The sequence below is a fragment of the Rhodnius prolixus genome, unplaced genomic scaffold, assembly GCF_049639745.1.
Source record: "Rhodnius prolixus isolate KJV_2025 unplaced genomic scaffold, Rpr scaffold_12, whole genome shotgun sequence".
Taxonomy (NCBI): domain Eukaryota; kingdom Metazoa; phylum Arthropoda; class Insecta; order Hemiptera; family Reduviidae; genus Rhodnius; species Rhodnius prolixus.
In genome coordinates, this window is record NW_027411635.1 from 9,689,883 (window position 1) to 9,704,500 (window position 14,618).

General features: G+C 35.1%; 1 protein-coding gene across 1 annotated transcript in view; it reads right to left on the reverse strand.

Moving 5' to 3' along the window:
* Rme-8 (receptor mediated endocytosis 8) overlaps positions 1–14,618 on the reverse strand; it is a 30,998-nt gene that overhangs the window by 15,103 nt on the left and 1,277 nt on the right. Inside the window, exons 3-15 of the mRNA XM_074143194.1 lie at positions 13,303–13,428; positions 12,892–13,030; positions 12,616–12,816; positions 11,717–11,859; positions 10,572–10,829; positions 8,063–8,189; positions 7,600–7,722; positions 7,343–7,524; positions 6,681–6,888; positions 4,502–4,657; positions 3,877–4,131; positions 2,789–2,968; positions 1,468–1,647 (exon numbers count right to left, since the gene is read on the reverse strand). Coding sequence (XP_073999295.1) covers positions 1,468–1,647; positions 2,789–2,968; positions 3,877–4,131; positions 4,502–4,657; positions 6,681–6,888; positions 7,343–7,524; positions 7,600–7,722; positions 8,063–8,189; positions 10,572–10,829; positions 11,717–11,859; positions 12,616–12,816; positions 12,892–13,030; positions 13,303–13,428 — 2,278 coding nt within the window. The remainder of the gene's footprint in view (positions 1–1,467; positions 1,648–2,788; positions 2,969–3,876; positions 4,132–4,501; positions 4,658–6,680; positions 6,889–7,342; positions 7,525–7,599; positions 7,723–8,062; positions 8,190–10,571; positions 10,830–11,716; positions 11,860–12,615; positions 12,817–12,891; positions 13,031–13,302; positions 13,429–14,618) is intronic.

A 14,618-nucleotide genomic window follows, 5' to 3' on the forward strand; every position in this document is an offset into this window, starting at 1 on the left:
TATTTTTAACGTTTAACTACTATAAGTGAAGTAACAATAAATTTAAACTAAGAATGAACTCATTCCGTCGATGTTTACTTCCTACTACTGTACTTAACTTGAACTCAAGTCAGATGTCCTAAAATAAATCGGTACTCAGGGAAGGGATTAGCTATGAGGTTAGCATACTGGACTCCCACGCGGAGGTCCCGAGTTCGAATCCAGCAGCTGACCCTTAGATTTTCTCTTCCTAGGAGCTTCTTACAGCTCACTGTCCGGTGATGGACAGTGTTGTCTGTAACGAGAGAACACTGTCCGGAGGCCGGCAGTGCACTGGAAAAAGCTCCGGGCGCTAATGACCTCAGCTGTTGATGCGCCAAAAAAAAAAAAAAAAAAAATCAGTACTCACATTGGTATAAGCTTTTTTTTAATGATGTCATAATAATTATTTTTTTTATTACATTTTCTTTAAAAACCTGTGCATGAATAGTATAATACCTCCCATTACAATCAATATAAGTTAAATGGGTGCTACACATAAATAAACAAATATTTTGTAGGTGAAAATGGGTCAGTGACATCTAATAAATTCTAAACAATATTAATGAAAATAAAATGTAGTAAAATTTGAATAAAACATATTAACTTTTTCGAACGTTTCTATATGGTTGATAATACGAGCTGAAGTATGAATGAAATGTTGGGTAAAAAAGGAAGAAGTAGAATTCTTGAAAATGAATTTTTCTCATTTTTGGCAACTTTTTTCTTAAAATCTATTAAAATAAAGTTGTGTTAAAATTTACACTCATAAACGAGAATATGCGATATATTTTAAAGATTATTTGGGAATTTTATCTTTTTGTAGAAGAAGAAAAAAAAAAAATACACGGTGTTTTTCAACGTTAGGCAGTTTTTGACGATCAATCCTTATACAACTGTCCGGTGGTATACAGAGTATTTAGTATACAGAGTTCATGTGTAACTGCACAAAAAACCACAGATGTCTCGTAAAAATGTATAACCAACACTTCCGGTCAACAGGTGTTCTTCTAACTAGAAATAATCATTTTATTTACATTAATATTAAAAGCAGTTAACTGAATTTAATGGCACTTTATAAGAAAACTTCGACACCCTAAGAAATCCCTCTTAAATGAACTGCTTTAGAAAAATGTTTCAAATAAAATTGATAGATCTACATGTGTTAAAAGTACATATGAAGTTTAAAGCATATCTCTGGAACCAACAACGCAAATCAAATCTGTTCGTATAATGGTTACTTTCGGGTGATCAATTTTGAGTAAAAGGTTATTCGAGAGTCAGTAATGATACTTAAACTGAATATCAAATTTATACTTTCTGCGATTTTCTATTTTTGGAAATTATCACACACAAATAAACCAATTTGAACAGTACCAATTTGTACTGAACCAAGAAATGTAAAAACCTTTAAATATCTCGGTTTAGAATTTAGCAAATGAAGCTTACCTTATGATTCCAGATTAAGTTCGGCAAATAGTGGTCCAAGCTGAAGTTATAGTAAAAGAGTGGCCAATTTAGAGTTGACTTCACCAACTTTCTGCCCTTACGGAGAACTACTGGTGCGACTTTACTTTTATCCTGTCGTTTTTCCAAGCCTAATTGAGCGCCCCAGTGGACCAGAGCTTTCTGAATTCACAAGTGAACTTTACTACTTTACTAAGAAGTAAGATATATGCATATATATAAAACTGGTTTAAACACAACTATCTCTTACTCAGTGATTGCAATTTAAATTAACATTTTATTATTACATTTTCTACAATTTAGCCCTCCTTTCAAAAAATAAAAAAAAAATTGCTGGATTAATACTACAAAAACCATACCAAAATTAAATTATAGATAAACAGAATCTCTTAAACGAAGAACTATGGATGGGAGGGCCTGCCATATTTCTGGGTATTAGATATGTGATTGGCCATACGACCACAAGCACACGCTAGAAATATAGTTTGATTTTAGAGTTATCTGTTCCTCCCAGAACCCCCTTGAACAAATTTTTGAATTGAAATTATTTAAAGAAAAGGTTTCAAATTAAATGATGCTTAAATAAACAAATAGCATAAAAATATAATAAATGTCGTTTCTAAAAGAAATTATAAATCTGAGCTACATATTTCGTAAAGTATTCTTTATATTTGAAATTCTGGCGATCTTTTAGTGCCACTTAATATTATGTAGCTGACGTGCATTTGAATAGGATGCCTAATGTTGCACTTCCCGGAAGAAATTTTCTAGGGATTAAGTTTCAAATAAAAGGATCAGGCCATTATGCCTAAAAATTGTCAAAGTCAAATCCATAGCAAGTACTGCTGCACTTGCCACAGCAACAGCAGGGTCTAAAGTCACGGTTAACTGGTTATATCAACACTAAAAGGTAAAAAGGTAGATGTAAGAAAAGTGAAGACAAACATAACCAGACAGCCACTACAGTCTGCCAATTTCTGTGTAACTATCCATCTGACATAGTTCTATAAAAGATAGTAAACATCATGAACTTGTATTTACACACCGAAATTAACTGAAACACCAAGGAAAAGTATGAGCGAGCAATACAACAGGCAACAGAAAAATGCCTAACAAGAATCAATCTCAACGGCCCATATTTCAAAAATTTATAAGTATATATATATATATATATATATAAATTTATATTTATTATTTATATATATAAATTTATATATATTATTTATATATATAAATTTATATATATTATTTATATATATAAATTTATATATATTATTTACATATTATATATAATAAAAATTACCTCAAGATGTTTTTCTATCAATCTGTACTGTTTTTCCCAATTTAAAAGCTGTGGTTGTTTCTGATATTTACTGGCATGATCTTGGGCCAATTTGAGATTGTCTCTGATTGTCCATTCAGGGTCCTCACCAGTTGAAGGCGCTACGTCTGTTGAATTTAGGTAATTCAATAATCCAACTGGCTGAAAAATAAATGAAAAAATTATGTAAAGCAAAAATGGAATCGTGCGAATTTAAAGTAATTTAAAATGGAGTTGCAGTGATCTCAGAATTTATAGCAACGTTCAGCTAAAGTCAGTGTTTTTCACCTAACAATTCAGAAATGCATTGCTTACATAGCAACACACTACCTCAGCTCCCATTGAACTCCAATGTTTATTATTAGTTTGTATAACAATGTAGAGCACGTAAATTCATTTTTTTAAATATACATATTACTTCGTGAATTACTATGAATAACCGAAGTCCGAAAATTCACTACAACCAAGGCTGGGTGCTTGTCTCAGCCTTCTCTGCATATGCACAATCTCCAATCGTGATTCCTGGGCCAGCGTGATGAGCCTTAACGTTTCGGCCACCTTTGGAAGTCTTTGGAATAGGAAGACACACATTGGAGATATCATATGGTGCTTTTGAATGGAAATTTTAATTCTTGATTTTATGTTTTCTTTCCCACTAGAAAATCAGCTTTGTCGATTTTAGATCTATTCGTTACTTAATTACTGTTATAGTTCAGAACGTTTTTACGTGGGCGATTTAAGTTTAAATCTTGAAGTCACGTGGAAAGAAAAATTATTTTTTCGATCATTACGAAGTTTTGAAACATTCCTGAGCCGTCTGGTAAAAAACAAAGCCTTCCTCTCTAATTGATTAATGGAAGTGTAAATTGGAATGTGTAGCGCCAAAAAAAAATTATAAATTCAACTCGTCTTTACGTAAACCACATAAATCTTTTCATGAGCTGATAATAGCACAAAGTAAGTGAAAGGTATAGTTTAAAAAGAACCGTTGGTATCAGTACAATATACGCTTTTCTTACACCCTGGGCGAGTTTGAAAATATGTTCATTACGAACAATAAATAAACTTACAATAATTCTCTGCATCAAAGCTATGCCATCTGGATTGTCTGTCAGGAATAGAGACACCAACTGTCTGGAAAGGTGTCTTTGCGCTAACAGATTTCTGTCAGTTTGTTTTGAAAACAAAGCTGTCACCAAGTGTCTTGGTAAGGCACTCTCATTTAAAGACATCTCCTGCATTGTTCGGCTCCAGTCAGTATCTCCTTCCTCGATTATGGCTCGCATCACAAGGCTTGCTCCTTTAACTATTGTTATGCAAGGATCCTGTAAGATAAAAGAGAGGTTCACAACATGCTCATAAAAAAGATCTCAACGACTGACTTAAAGGCTTAGGTCAACCTGGGGACGCCACTACACTTGGAGCATGAAGAAGGTGGTGGTTCAGTATGCTTGGAGTAAATTTCTAACTTACCTTTCGAATAATTTACTGACACACAGTCTACAACAAATTTGAACATAAGGCTAAGAGAAGATGTGGATTTAAAACATGTAACATGAAATTATCTTTTAGGTAATAGAAACACGGGGCCAAGCTCTGGGACACGCTACAAACTTTTTGCACCTGGACAATCTGAAGAACAATCAGTGCACTTGGAAGTGCCTTTAACCCACCCTTGAAAAAAAAAAAACTTACCTGAAAGTGTTTGAATAAGGTTTTAGCTCTAATGGCTACCATCTGCAATAAAGCATCAAAATGGCGACTATCCGTTGTCTCACTAAATGGCAAGCATAAGGCAAAAGTCAACATATCTAATATGGATGATACCACCAGAGCGCCAGTTCCGCTGTTCTGAAAATAATCAAGATTATATATATACGTATTCCTACCATATTTTGATTTTCAAGCAGAGAATGTACAAGCCAAAAATTTATACCATCGAAAATATCTTAAATCCTTGTCTGGTTCAAACTAAAGCGGAACTCTCTGTTGGCTTAACAGGAAACAGAAATGGATGTTAACACGTCATTCTATCATGTCCGTAATTACAAAAACAGTGCTTATGAAAAAAAACACAAACATTTCCAGAACGCCCAGACGCTTTCCCAAGACGCTTAGCCAACTGATACCGACTAGTAATGGGCAAATCAAAAGACGAGCATCTAGTAATAATAATATTATTCATTGTTTTTGGTGACTGATCCATTAATCCCGTAGGTAGAGAAGAATAATGCTTAATTTCAGTCCTGATTGAAATTGGCATTATTCTTCTCTTGCTACTGTAATAATAATAGGTACTTCCTTCATCAAATCGACAGTAAAATGATAATTTGACAGAAGTGGGAGATAAATTTTAATGACAAACCTAGTATTAAATCTCTAAAAACAGATAGGAATGTGAAATATTAGAATGAAAAAACAAGCTCGTTATGATTGTTTGATGTAATCTCCGATACTGTTCTGTATTGCGAACCAACAATTGTTATTATTGCCGCGATGCCTGAACGGAGCTAAATAACTTATTTTTTTGTGGTACATATACCATTTAAAAGCAAATTTTAGAGGGACCAAGTGACCTCTTATATCTAATTACGACTATTACATTACACGTAATAGACAGTAAAATACACTAAAATGACATTTTAGAGTAAAGTGTGCCCTAGCCCTCCTCCCAGAAAGAATTTTCCATAATGAAAGCCATAAAATGAATTTTCCCGGAAAATTGTCACAAATAAAAGATACAGCTCTATCCATGTGTAAGTTTATTTTTAAAAAAAATCGATGAAGGCGCGTTCCTACCAAAAAAAAATTGAAAAAATCTTTCAACAACATCTACATCCGCACTAGGGATTTGGACCTCCTTTGCATTGAAGAACCAAAACGTAATTCGAAGCTTGAGCTTTCCGCGATTTTCGATTTTGCGTTATACGTTCCCACACAAATACACACTACAAGTAAAAATCCCACCCACAAATCGTGGGAGTTTTCGTGCTTTATCTTGCTCGTAAGTGGAAGTATTGCGATATTCACAAATTTTATAAACAGAGCTGACACCAGGCATATACATAAAATATTATGGTCCTAGATTATGGTCAATAAAAAATTTTTAGTAAACGGTCTGTGTGAAGTGTATTTGAACAAAATCCTCAAAAAAGTTGTAATTTTATGTAGCGTGTGGGTACTACCGGGAGATCCGACTATAGCGATCAAAATCCCTCCAACTGTAAAACCACTTTCGAATTGGATTTTTTTTTTTTTTAAAGTAAATGTACAGGGTGTTCATTTTAAGACGGCTAAAATGCATTTCATGCTTAAACGGTAGATCTGAACAAAAAATGGCAGTGGAAAAATTTGTTACCCGTCACCTCTAGTTTCGAATATGTGATTTGATTTTAGATTTCTGCCCGCAGACGCGCGTCCAAAAGTAAGGGTTCGCAGTTGACCGCCCTTTTCATAGACATAGCTTTAAAGAGTATACAAAGTTATGAAAGAAACCGGAAACCGCAATTCAATATCTTCAAAATTAAAGGTGCTAGGCCATTTCAAATTCTGAAAACGCATTGCACATGTGTAGACTTTTATTTAAAATATTTTTCAGCAAAACTCAATTAAGGAACTTCTGGGGAAAAGAACGTAGGATATCCTTTAAAAGTCATTTCGGGGTAATGTACGGATTAATCAATTGTATAACAATAATAAAGATTAAATATAACATGGGAATTCCGTGTAAAAGAAAGTTGTTGACTGGAAGTGCCACTTTACTGAGTTGTTTTTGAGATTGTTTAGTTTATTTAATAAACAGTTCCAAACTAGTTAACACTGCATTCAAACGTGATTTTTTTTAACACGCTATTAAAATTCAAAAATCACTTACCACATAATAGGTCCATTTTTCTAGAAGGCTATTTAAAAAATGAATATTGCCTAATAATGAGGACTTATTCAACTGTTCCTGCTTCAAGTCATAATCTTCGTGCATTGGGTGCATCAAAGCGCAGATCATGTCAACTGCAGCATGGGTCATGGCTTCGTTGTTTCGATTTAAACCTTTCACCACTATCTGCCCAAGACATTCACGGAATCTGCAAAAGAAGATAAAATGAGGTTCTATGGGGTCAAGTTACCAAAGTGATGAATTAGAACTATCCAGCCACTTTCGAGTTCTTATTATGGCCCTAGACTAGCTTTATCAATTACAATAACAGTGACTCAAAAAATCGTACAAAGGCGTTGAAAATTTACATGTTGACTTTTTGTATTTTTTTGTGCAAACATGTCCATGTGTGAGAGTGTGTCTGAATAATTTTTTAGGTAGAGAAAAACTTACATGCTGACAGTGGTGACTGACAGTGTTGACCGCAACACTGTTCTGAGGCCATCAGTGCACTGAAAAAAGCTCCAGGCGCCAATGGCCTCAGGCGTTGACGCGCCTTAAATTTAAAATTAAAAAAAAAACTATTCTAACAATTGTATACAGAAAGAAAAGAAAGTCGAATATCTATGAGTCACTGTATCTACAAGATTTTATAGATTTACCCAGAGACTTGTGTAAACGCACAGAACCCAACTTTTGATGCAACCAGCCGCCTGATCGTATGATATAACGCTTCCAATTCTTCCTCGCACAGTGTGTCTACGCTGTAGGTATCCTTAGTACGAGCAATTATCACCTGTAATGCCTCAATTATTGGTTTTTCCTTGTTATCCTTAAATAAACCCTAAAATATAAACATTATACTGCATTTTAGAAATTTAAAAATAAATATGTTAATTAAAAAATGCAAATAACATACATCTTGTGTGACTGAATGCAACAGTCCTGAATAAGGCACATTACAGTTGAAGCGTTCAATTGTATCACTCATTAACTTCTTACCGGCAGAATTTTTCAATAATTTCAATAATGCAGCTTCTGCCTGGAAAAATACATTTGGAGGATCAAAATAATAAGCAAAACTGTCCTTCACGATTACCTTTTAGGATACTGTTCTTCTTTTTCTCATCGGAATCAAAAAATAGATTTTCCGTATCAATCACATGACATAAGCTTTAGTAGAAGCGCTTACAAAGGTTACTTCTATAAAAAGTAGATAAGTTTTTTGTTTCTGCGGGATTCTACTCTAAACACATGACGTTCGCTAAAAGTATGTTCACGTATTCAGAAGACCTCAATATACTTCCCCGATTGAAACTACAATTTTATATAATTTTTTTTCCATAGCGAAAAGATGAAAGAATTAAACTTGTTTTTCTTACCTCAACTTCTAATTTTACATAATAAGGCCCCAAACGTTTGCCTCTGCATGTGCGCTTCATTTTAACATGTACATCACGATTACCAGAACTTCGAACACCATCCAAAAGAGTAGCTAGAATTGAATCTCTGCGAACACAAGTTATAACACACTGTTACTTTAAAAATAAACAAATCATTTTTCAAAAAAAAAAAATTGGTATCAAAAAACTGGTAGTTACTAAATTTATAGATAAGAAAGAAGTGTGTAAGAGTTGATACTTCTCCTGACTCACCTTTAGCCCCAAATACAAATCGTAAACCTCTAATTCTGTAGGCTATAGGGTTACTTCCAAAGACCCCTGTAAACTGACAGGCTATGTGAGGAGCTCACAACCGTAGCTTTATAAGAGCAAGAGTCATGTGGTGAGTAATATGCGGGAAGACCGCAGTTGAACAGTATAGGACTCAAAGAAGGTAAAGACGTTTTTAAAGAACTGGTTTTTACTCAAACAAAGCACTGAGGCGTCTGCATCAAACCAAGCAATGAGCTCAGAGAATCCGATTTATTAGAATCCAAGGAATGTTAATTTCAATTACAACACTTTATACGTAGTTACAAATACAATTATACTGTGCGATAGCCAAAGTGCCCTCAATAAACTGGCAATTCTTCATAAATTAACAAACTTGGATCATTTATACATAGAGATAATTAAATTACTGTCTCTCTTGTCAGAATGGGGAATAACTGTGGTTTTTGATGGGTTGGAGGAATTTGCGGCATTAAAGATCTTTGAATTTGTGCACATGCTAGCTAAAGATGCGACGAAAACTGGAGAGGCTGCAAATATAAAATTAAAAATCATATTTCAAGTAGAGCACTCAAATCCTAGAATGTAGAATATAAAAGTAATCAGAAAAAGAAATCTTACAAAACGATGAAGCCCAAATTACGCGAACAACTATGGTTCAAAAGCCTGGGGCCGAATAAACAGACAATCATAACGATAGATTGAGGTCGACCCACGCTGCCTACGGGTCATATCTATACAAAATTAATTTCAAATAGACGTCAAATTGTAATTAGTGCAAAGAGGAAGAAGATTTTAGCCAAATTGCAATGGAATACCCGAAATATAAAGATAACAGAAACAAACTTTTCAGTAGTGTACAAACGTATGGTGACCCCTTTCCGTTATGGAAGCATAGAATTTTCGAATAATGCTTGTGTTTCGATCGGGTTGTTAGAGTTGATCAAACAACATGTCTGCGATTAATATAATAGTTAAGCACAAGTGAGTCGCGACAGTTCTTTGGTATTACGATGTGCATATGTGCTCTTGGCGAGCAAGTGTTTGTTGGTATAAATGTGGCAGGATTCGAGCGAATGTGTTGAGAGTTTGAATTGAGTTCGGCTCAATCAGCTTTGTGACGCATAAATATTGAATTGTATTGTGGCTGTATGATAAAATATAAATGCAAAAAAAAATTCAAGACATCTGAGTTTAGGAGAAGGCTGAAATAGGCAGAACACAGTGAAAAAAACGTCCTAGCGCGTGATTTGGGCGGGTTTTCAATGAGATAGATGCCTTCCAAAGGCTGCCCATAATGTGACCATGAAAAAAGTGATGGAAGAATGAGGTACTGCAAACCAACAAAATCTTTCTCTTGTTCTTCCAATCCACCCTGATCATGAAATCGGAGATTAAGTAATTCTTCACTCATCTGAAAAATGAACACAGCTGTAATGCATACAAAATTTCAGAAATAAGAACAAATTCTTCGTGATATCTTCGGATTGACAGGGCAGATCAGCGTGTAACTGATAAGGGAGGTAAGAACCAAAAAAGATTTAGTAATAAGGAAACTGCAAGATTTCGCTGGCTACATCACCTTCATCAGAAGGAAGAGAACGGGATTCCATGGCTGCCATATGAGGGGCATCCTAGAGGAGAATACAAATAGACCAAGAGTCAGTGGAGTATTCTGACGTAATAAGACCTGTACCAATTAGAAATAAGACAATACAGATGAAAGACAAACAACCAAGAATTATGGAAGACCATGAACTCCTCGCAGAGGAGAAATTTAGATGACTGGATCTGTGCACGAGTCTTTCATTTATGATGACTCACTTACGTAAAGGCAATTGAGAAGTTAAGACGCTTAGTTTTATAATTTTCGATAAGAGGTTTACTAAATATGAGAGTGAAAATAACAATTCGAAGAGTTTTTAAATAATATTAAGCAGCCGTGTCATTGGAAATCCTCAATTTTAAGGCACTGAATTTGTGAACAGGTGTACGGATTTGTGTACCTTGTCCAACTCTTAATAAGAAAAGTCAGACTTGATATTTAAGGGCAGCTGGAAAAAAAACTACTATGATGGGGCTTAAGATAAATAACTATTGTATTGTTTCATTTTTTTTTTTTTAAGTTTTGAGCATATGATACTGAAGACTGTCTTCAGTATTAAGTAACTATTCAAACAGAAACCCCAATTGATATATTTAACAAAACTGTACTTACCTATTTGAACCGAAATAGATACGAGAATTACAATCAATGTATTCTATAATAAACTGCCTTTGATCAATTGGTATTCTGACTAAACTGAGGACGGACTTTAAAGGCCTGATGGTGACAATATCATAGGTTTCTAGGTCACGTTCCACAATACATGTTTCTGTGATGCACAATAATCGTGGTATGGACGAATCGCCATGTCTGGTTGGTGCAAATTTCTCGATACGAAATTCGGTCAATGATGTAGTATGCTCATCCCCACTATAAATAAAATAGTTCACAATAAATACTAGGCGGTGTAAAAATGTCCGTGCAAAATACATGTAACAATTTTCTATAAACTAAACCGATCTGTGAATCCCAATTCCTAGCCTATTCTATACCAGCAGCTATTTTTAAAGACATATGGTGGATCAGAGGTTGTCAGATCTCTGTTTTAAGCTGAATCAGAAAAAAGCTCAAAAGTAAAATTGTCCATTACTGAACACGTTTGACGTCTTCTTGGAGATGTACTTTTTCCCTATTAACAAAGAAGAGCATTTTTCTAACTACAACGAAGCGTAAACTGAGTACAGTTTGCATGTAATCGTAAGGCCATAAAAAAACACGCAAAATTAACGTCACCAAACACCCACCACATCACGTTTTTTCAAATCTCTTTAGCAAGAGAACCTCAAATAAAATAATATATTTAGTTAAAAAAAAACACCTAACTTTCGAAGCAAGATTTTAAAATTTCAAATGTCAGATACACTTAATCTGAGGATAAGGAACGCCGAGGAAGAAACTTGCTTTTATGGAACCAGACCTAGGGAGCCCAAATAGCCACACAGCCTCCCTTATACTTCCATAATCTTTGGAAGCAGCATTTGTGGCGTTACAGCTTAGGTCAAAACCAGTTTTGATCAGCAAGTTAACAGTCGGTCATACACCTGGCGTGAAATTGAAAGAAAAAATGAATTTAAGAACTTGATGGCATGGCACTTCTTTTGAACCTAGCCTTTATTTTGATAAGTCATTTAATTTCAAGCACATTACGAGTACTCAAATCTTGTAAGAAATTAGATGAAAAAATTTCAATCGCGGTACTTCCTTTTGTGCAAAGTAATACTAGAAATGAGACATGTAACAAGACAGCAAATACATACCTGTACGTTCCGAACTTATTTGTACTAAACTGTTGAGTTGATATAGGCTTATTTTGCATGATGATTTCGATTCCCAAATAGTACTGGGCATTCTCTTCGACTTTGCGTTTGATCTCCTCCTTGCTCGGGCATATAAACATATGCTGGAAAGCAGAGACAAGCAAGATTAAAGTTTGGTCAGCAAGGCTAAGTGCTAAGAACAAATATCAAACGTTCTTTAACTCTCCAACCCACAGACACACACCGTGCTAAACCGCACGCCGTCTATAAGGACTGCAAAAATCCTTTACCTAACACCCGGTTTTTTGACATTTCAAACTTATTATATTTCATACGATTGAAAAGTAGATGAATTCGTATAATCTGAAAAAAATATGCCATTCGCATGCCCCAAAGAGAAAGACTTGATAAAAACTGATGCTAGCAGTGTATGTGTCGTGAACTAAGAGGCCGTCATTCACACTTAAACTAGTTACTGTTAGAGGAGGTACGAGAACTATCGTTCAAACAGCTAGAACGCGTACATTCCGCCTTGGCTGGGAAATTTTCCTCAAAGGATTATTGTGACAAAATAGTAAAAAAAGCCAAGCCGAATAGCTCACATCAAACTTGCTCAATAATGGTCGATTTGAACACTTGCTTTTCCCAGCCTAGCTTATTTTCTACTTGCTTTTCCCAGCTTATAGCCCAGACATGGAACCCACTGACACTCATCTTTTTATAGCAATGATTTTAATATGATAGCTGTCGGTATATTTTTGTTGACAGAAGGGGTCAAATTGCACGGAATTATATTATATATTCCCACAAGAGTCATCTAATCTAGGTGAACAAAGAAATAAGTTTTAAATAGAAAGGTGGAAAAACGCAATTCATACACCCTGTAGAATACCACTTACCAAACGACCAAATGGTTTCATCGATACGATAAATGCTTGATTATTATCAGTAACATCCAGTATGTTATCGATATCTTTAAAATTATACGTAGCCAAAGTATGTCCAGTAGCGATATCTAACTGACTTAAAGATGTATATCCAACATCCAATAAAGCGGGAAGATATGTACCAGACCAATGTAGCTTCTTCACTTCATATCTCTGTGGATAAAAGTTTAATAATAAATTGAAGGTCTTGGGATATCTTCTTGGGATGAGCCTACAAAATGGCTTTACCTGAATTTGATCTAAAGGCTTCTCTAGAAATAAATGCGAATACATTGAAGCCGTTGTTAACAAATCACTACGTAGTTCTGTAGAAAAAACTAGAGATTCCACTTTACGTGTTTTATCCTTACGAGCTGCGAAAGTAAATCTGTAAAAGCAAAATTTGGGCGAGTGAATCAATAATAAATTCAAATTTCTTCGTACAGCAGTTTACATAAGTCTCCACAAAACAATAATTTAAACTAATTCGGAAAATCGTTAAAGCTAGGCTACCACTCTTTTGAGGATTGGCCAGACTAAGTATGGCCTTAATTCTCTCAGACAAAACTTAGAATCTGTTTTGTAAAGTAGCTCACAGTAATCTAGATCAGTGTGAGCAACTAATTATATCTCCACATCAATAAGTCAAGTCATACTTACTTCGTTCCTTTATCGGTGCGTTTAATAGTGGCCACATCGCTATAGCACCAGCGATTTGTTACAGCTAAACTATCCGGGTCATAGGTAGTTATGCCATTCGTACCAAATGAGAAGATCCTTTTGTATCTGCAAAAAAATAAAATAAAATAAATCGAAGTGATACGCCTTGAACGTGAAGTTAATATACCAAGTTCAAATACATACACTGAGACGTCCTTATCAATACATAACACCAGAAAACAAATTAAGTCAAACCATTCATTAATGTCAGAGTGAATTACCACATATCCTTTCAACTTGGGCTAAAATTTAGACACACACTTCTTCCTTTTTTGTTTAACTTTATCATGCAGTGTCGGCCTCCAGACAGTTAAAAATGAGTATGAATATTGGCAGAATTAAATTGAAGAGGCTTCAGATACACTACGGATAAGGATACAGACTTTATATACAGATTGAACGAGTATGAGGGATGAGTGTGATATTGGTAAGAGTTTCGGTATCTTATCGGTTGGGAAAAACTGCAACCTCACGTCTGGTGGCATAAAATCCCCCCCAAAATAGCTAAGATAAACCTTCGCTTATCTCAGTCAAAAGAAGTCACTCTGTAACTTAGCTCCACCCTCTTGAGCTTCTCCTGGATAATTCTCTCGCTTATTTCACCGAAGGGATCGGACTCCAAAAGGATGGACAACGCTCTTCCTTGCCAGAGTGCCGGCCTCCTCCCTACTGGATTTTGAGTGAAATTACACAGATGTTCTGGCACCCAAAAAAAGCTGACTTTATTTTTCTTGCACTGTTCATTCAGCTTATCAAGGAATTCCTAAACAATAAATAGTTCCCTAAAAATATATGGACTAACCACTTTGATGGCAGCCTGGTAATCAGATAAGATTTAACCAATACTGTCGAAGTTAAACTAGACTAGAAGTTCCGAGTGCCTAATCTTTGGCCTAAATGCCTAGTCGCCAGCCCCAGTCCCTTAAAAGTCCTCAACCCCTCCATATATCATTCGATAATATTATCTTAAAATCAGGAAAGGCAGATTTGCTGCTACATTGGTATTCTGCCTTTGTAAACAAACTTATAAAATTGTAACTTGAAAGACCGAAGAGCTAACTTCGGAAATCACATCAAACTCCGATGAGGGTTCGCTTAGCACCAGAGACCTTGTAATCAAGGGACGCCCTAAGAGTAAGCTGTATGGTAACCTTAAATCATGTATTTCCCGAAAACGCAATTTTATAAAATTAGGCATGAATGCAATACGTTCTCTTATCCAAAATAAGAGAAGACTTTATAGTGTATAACAAACT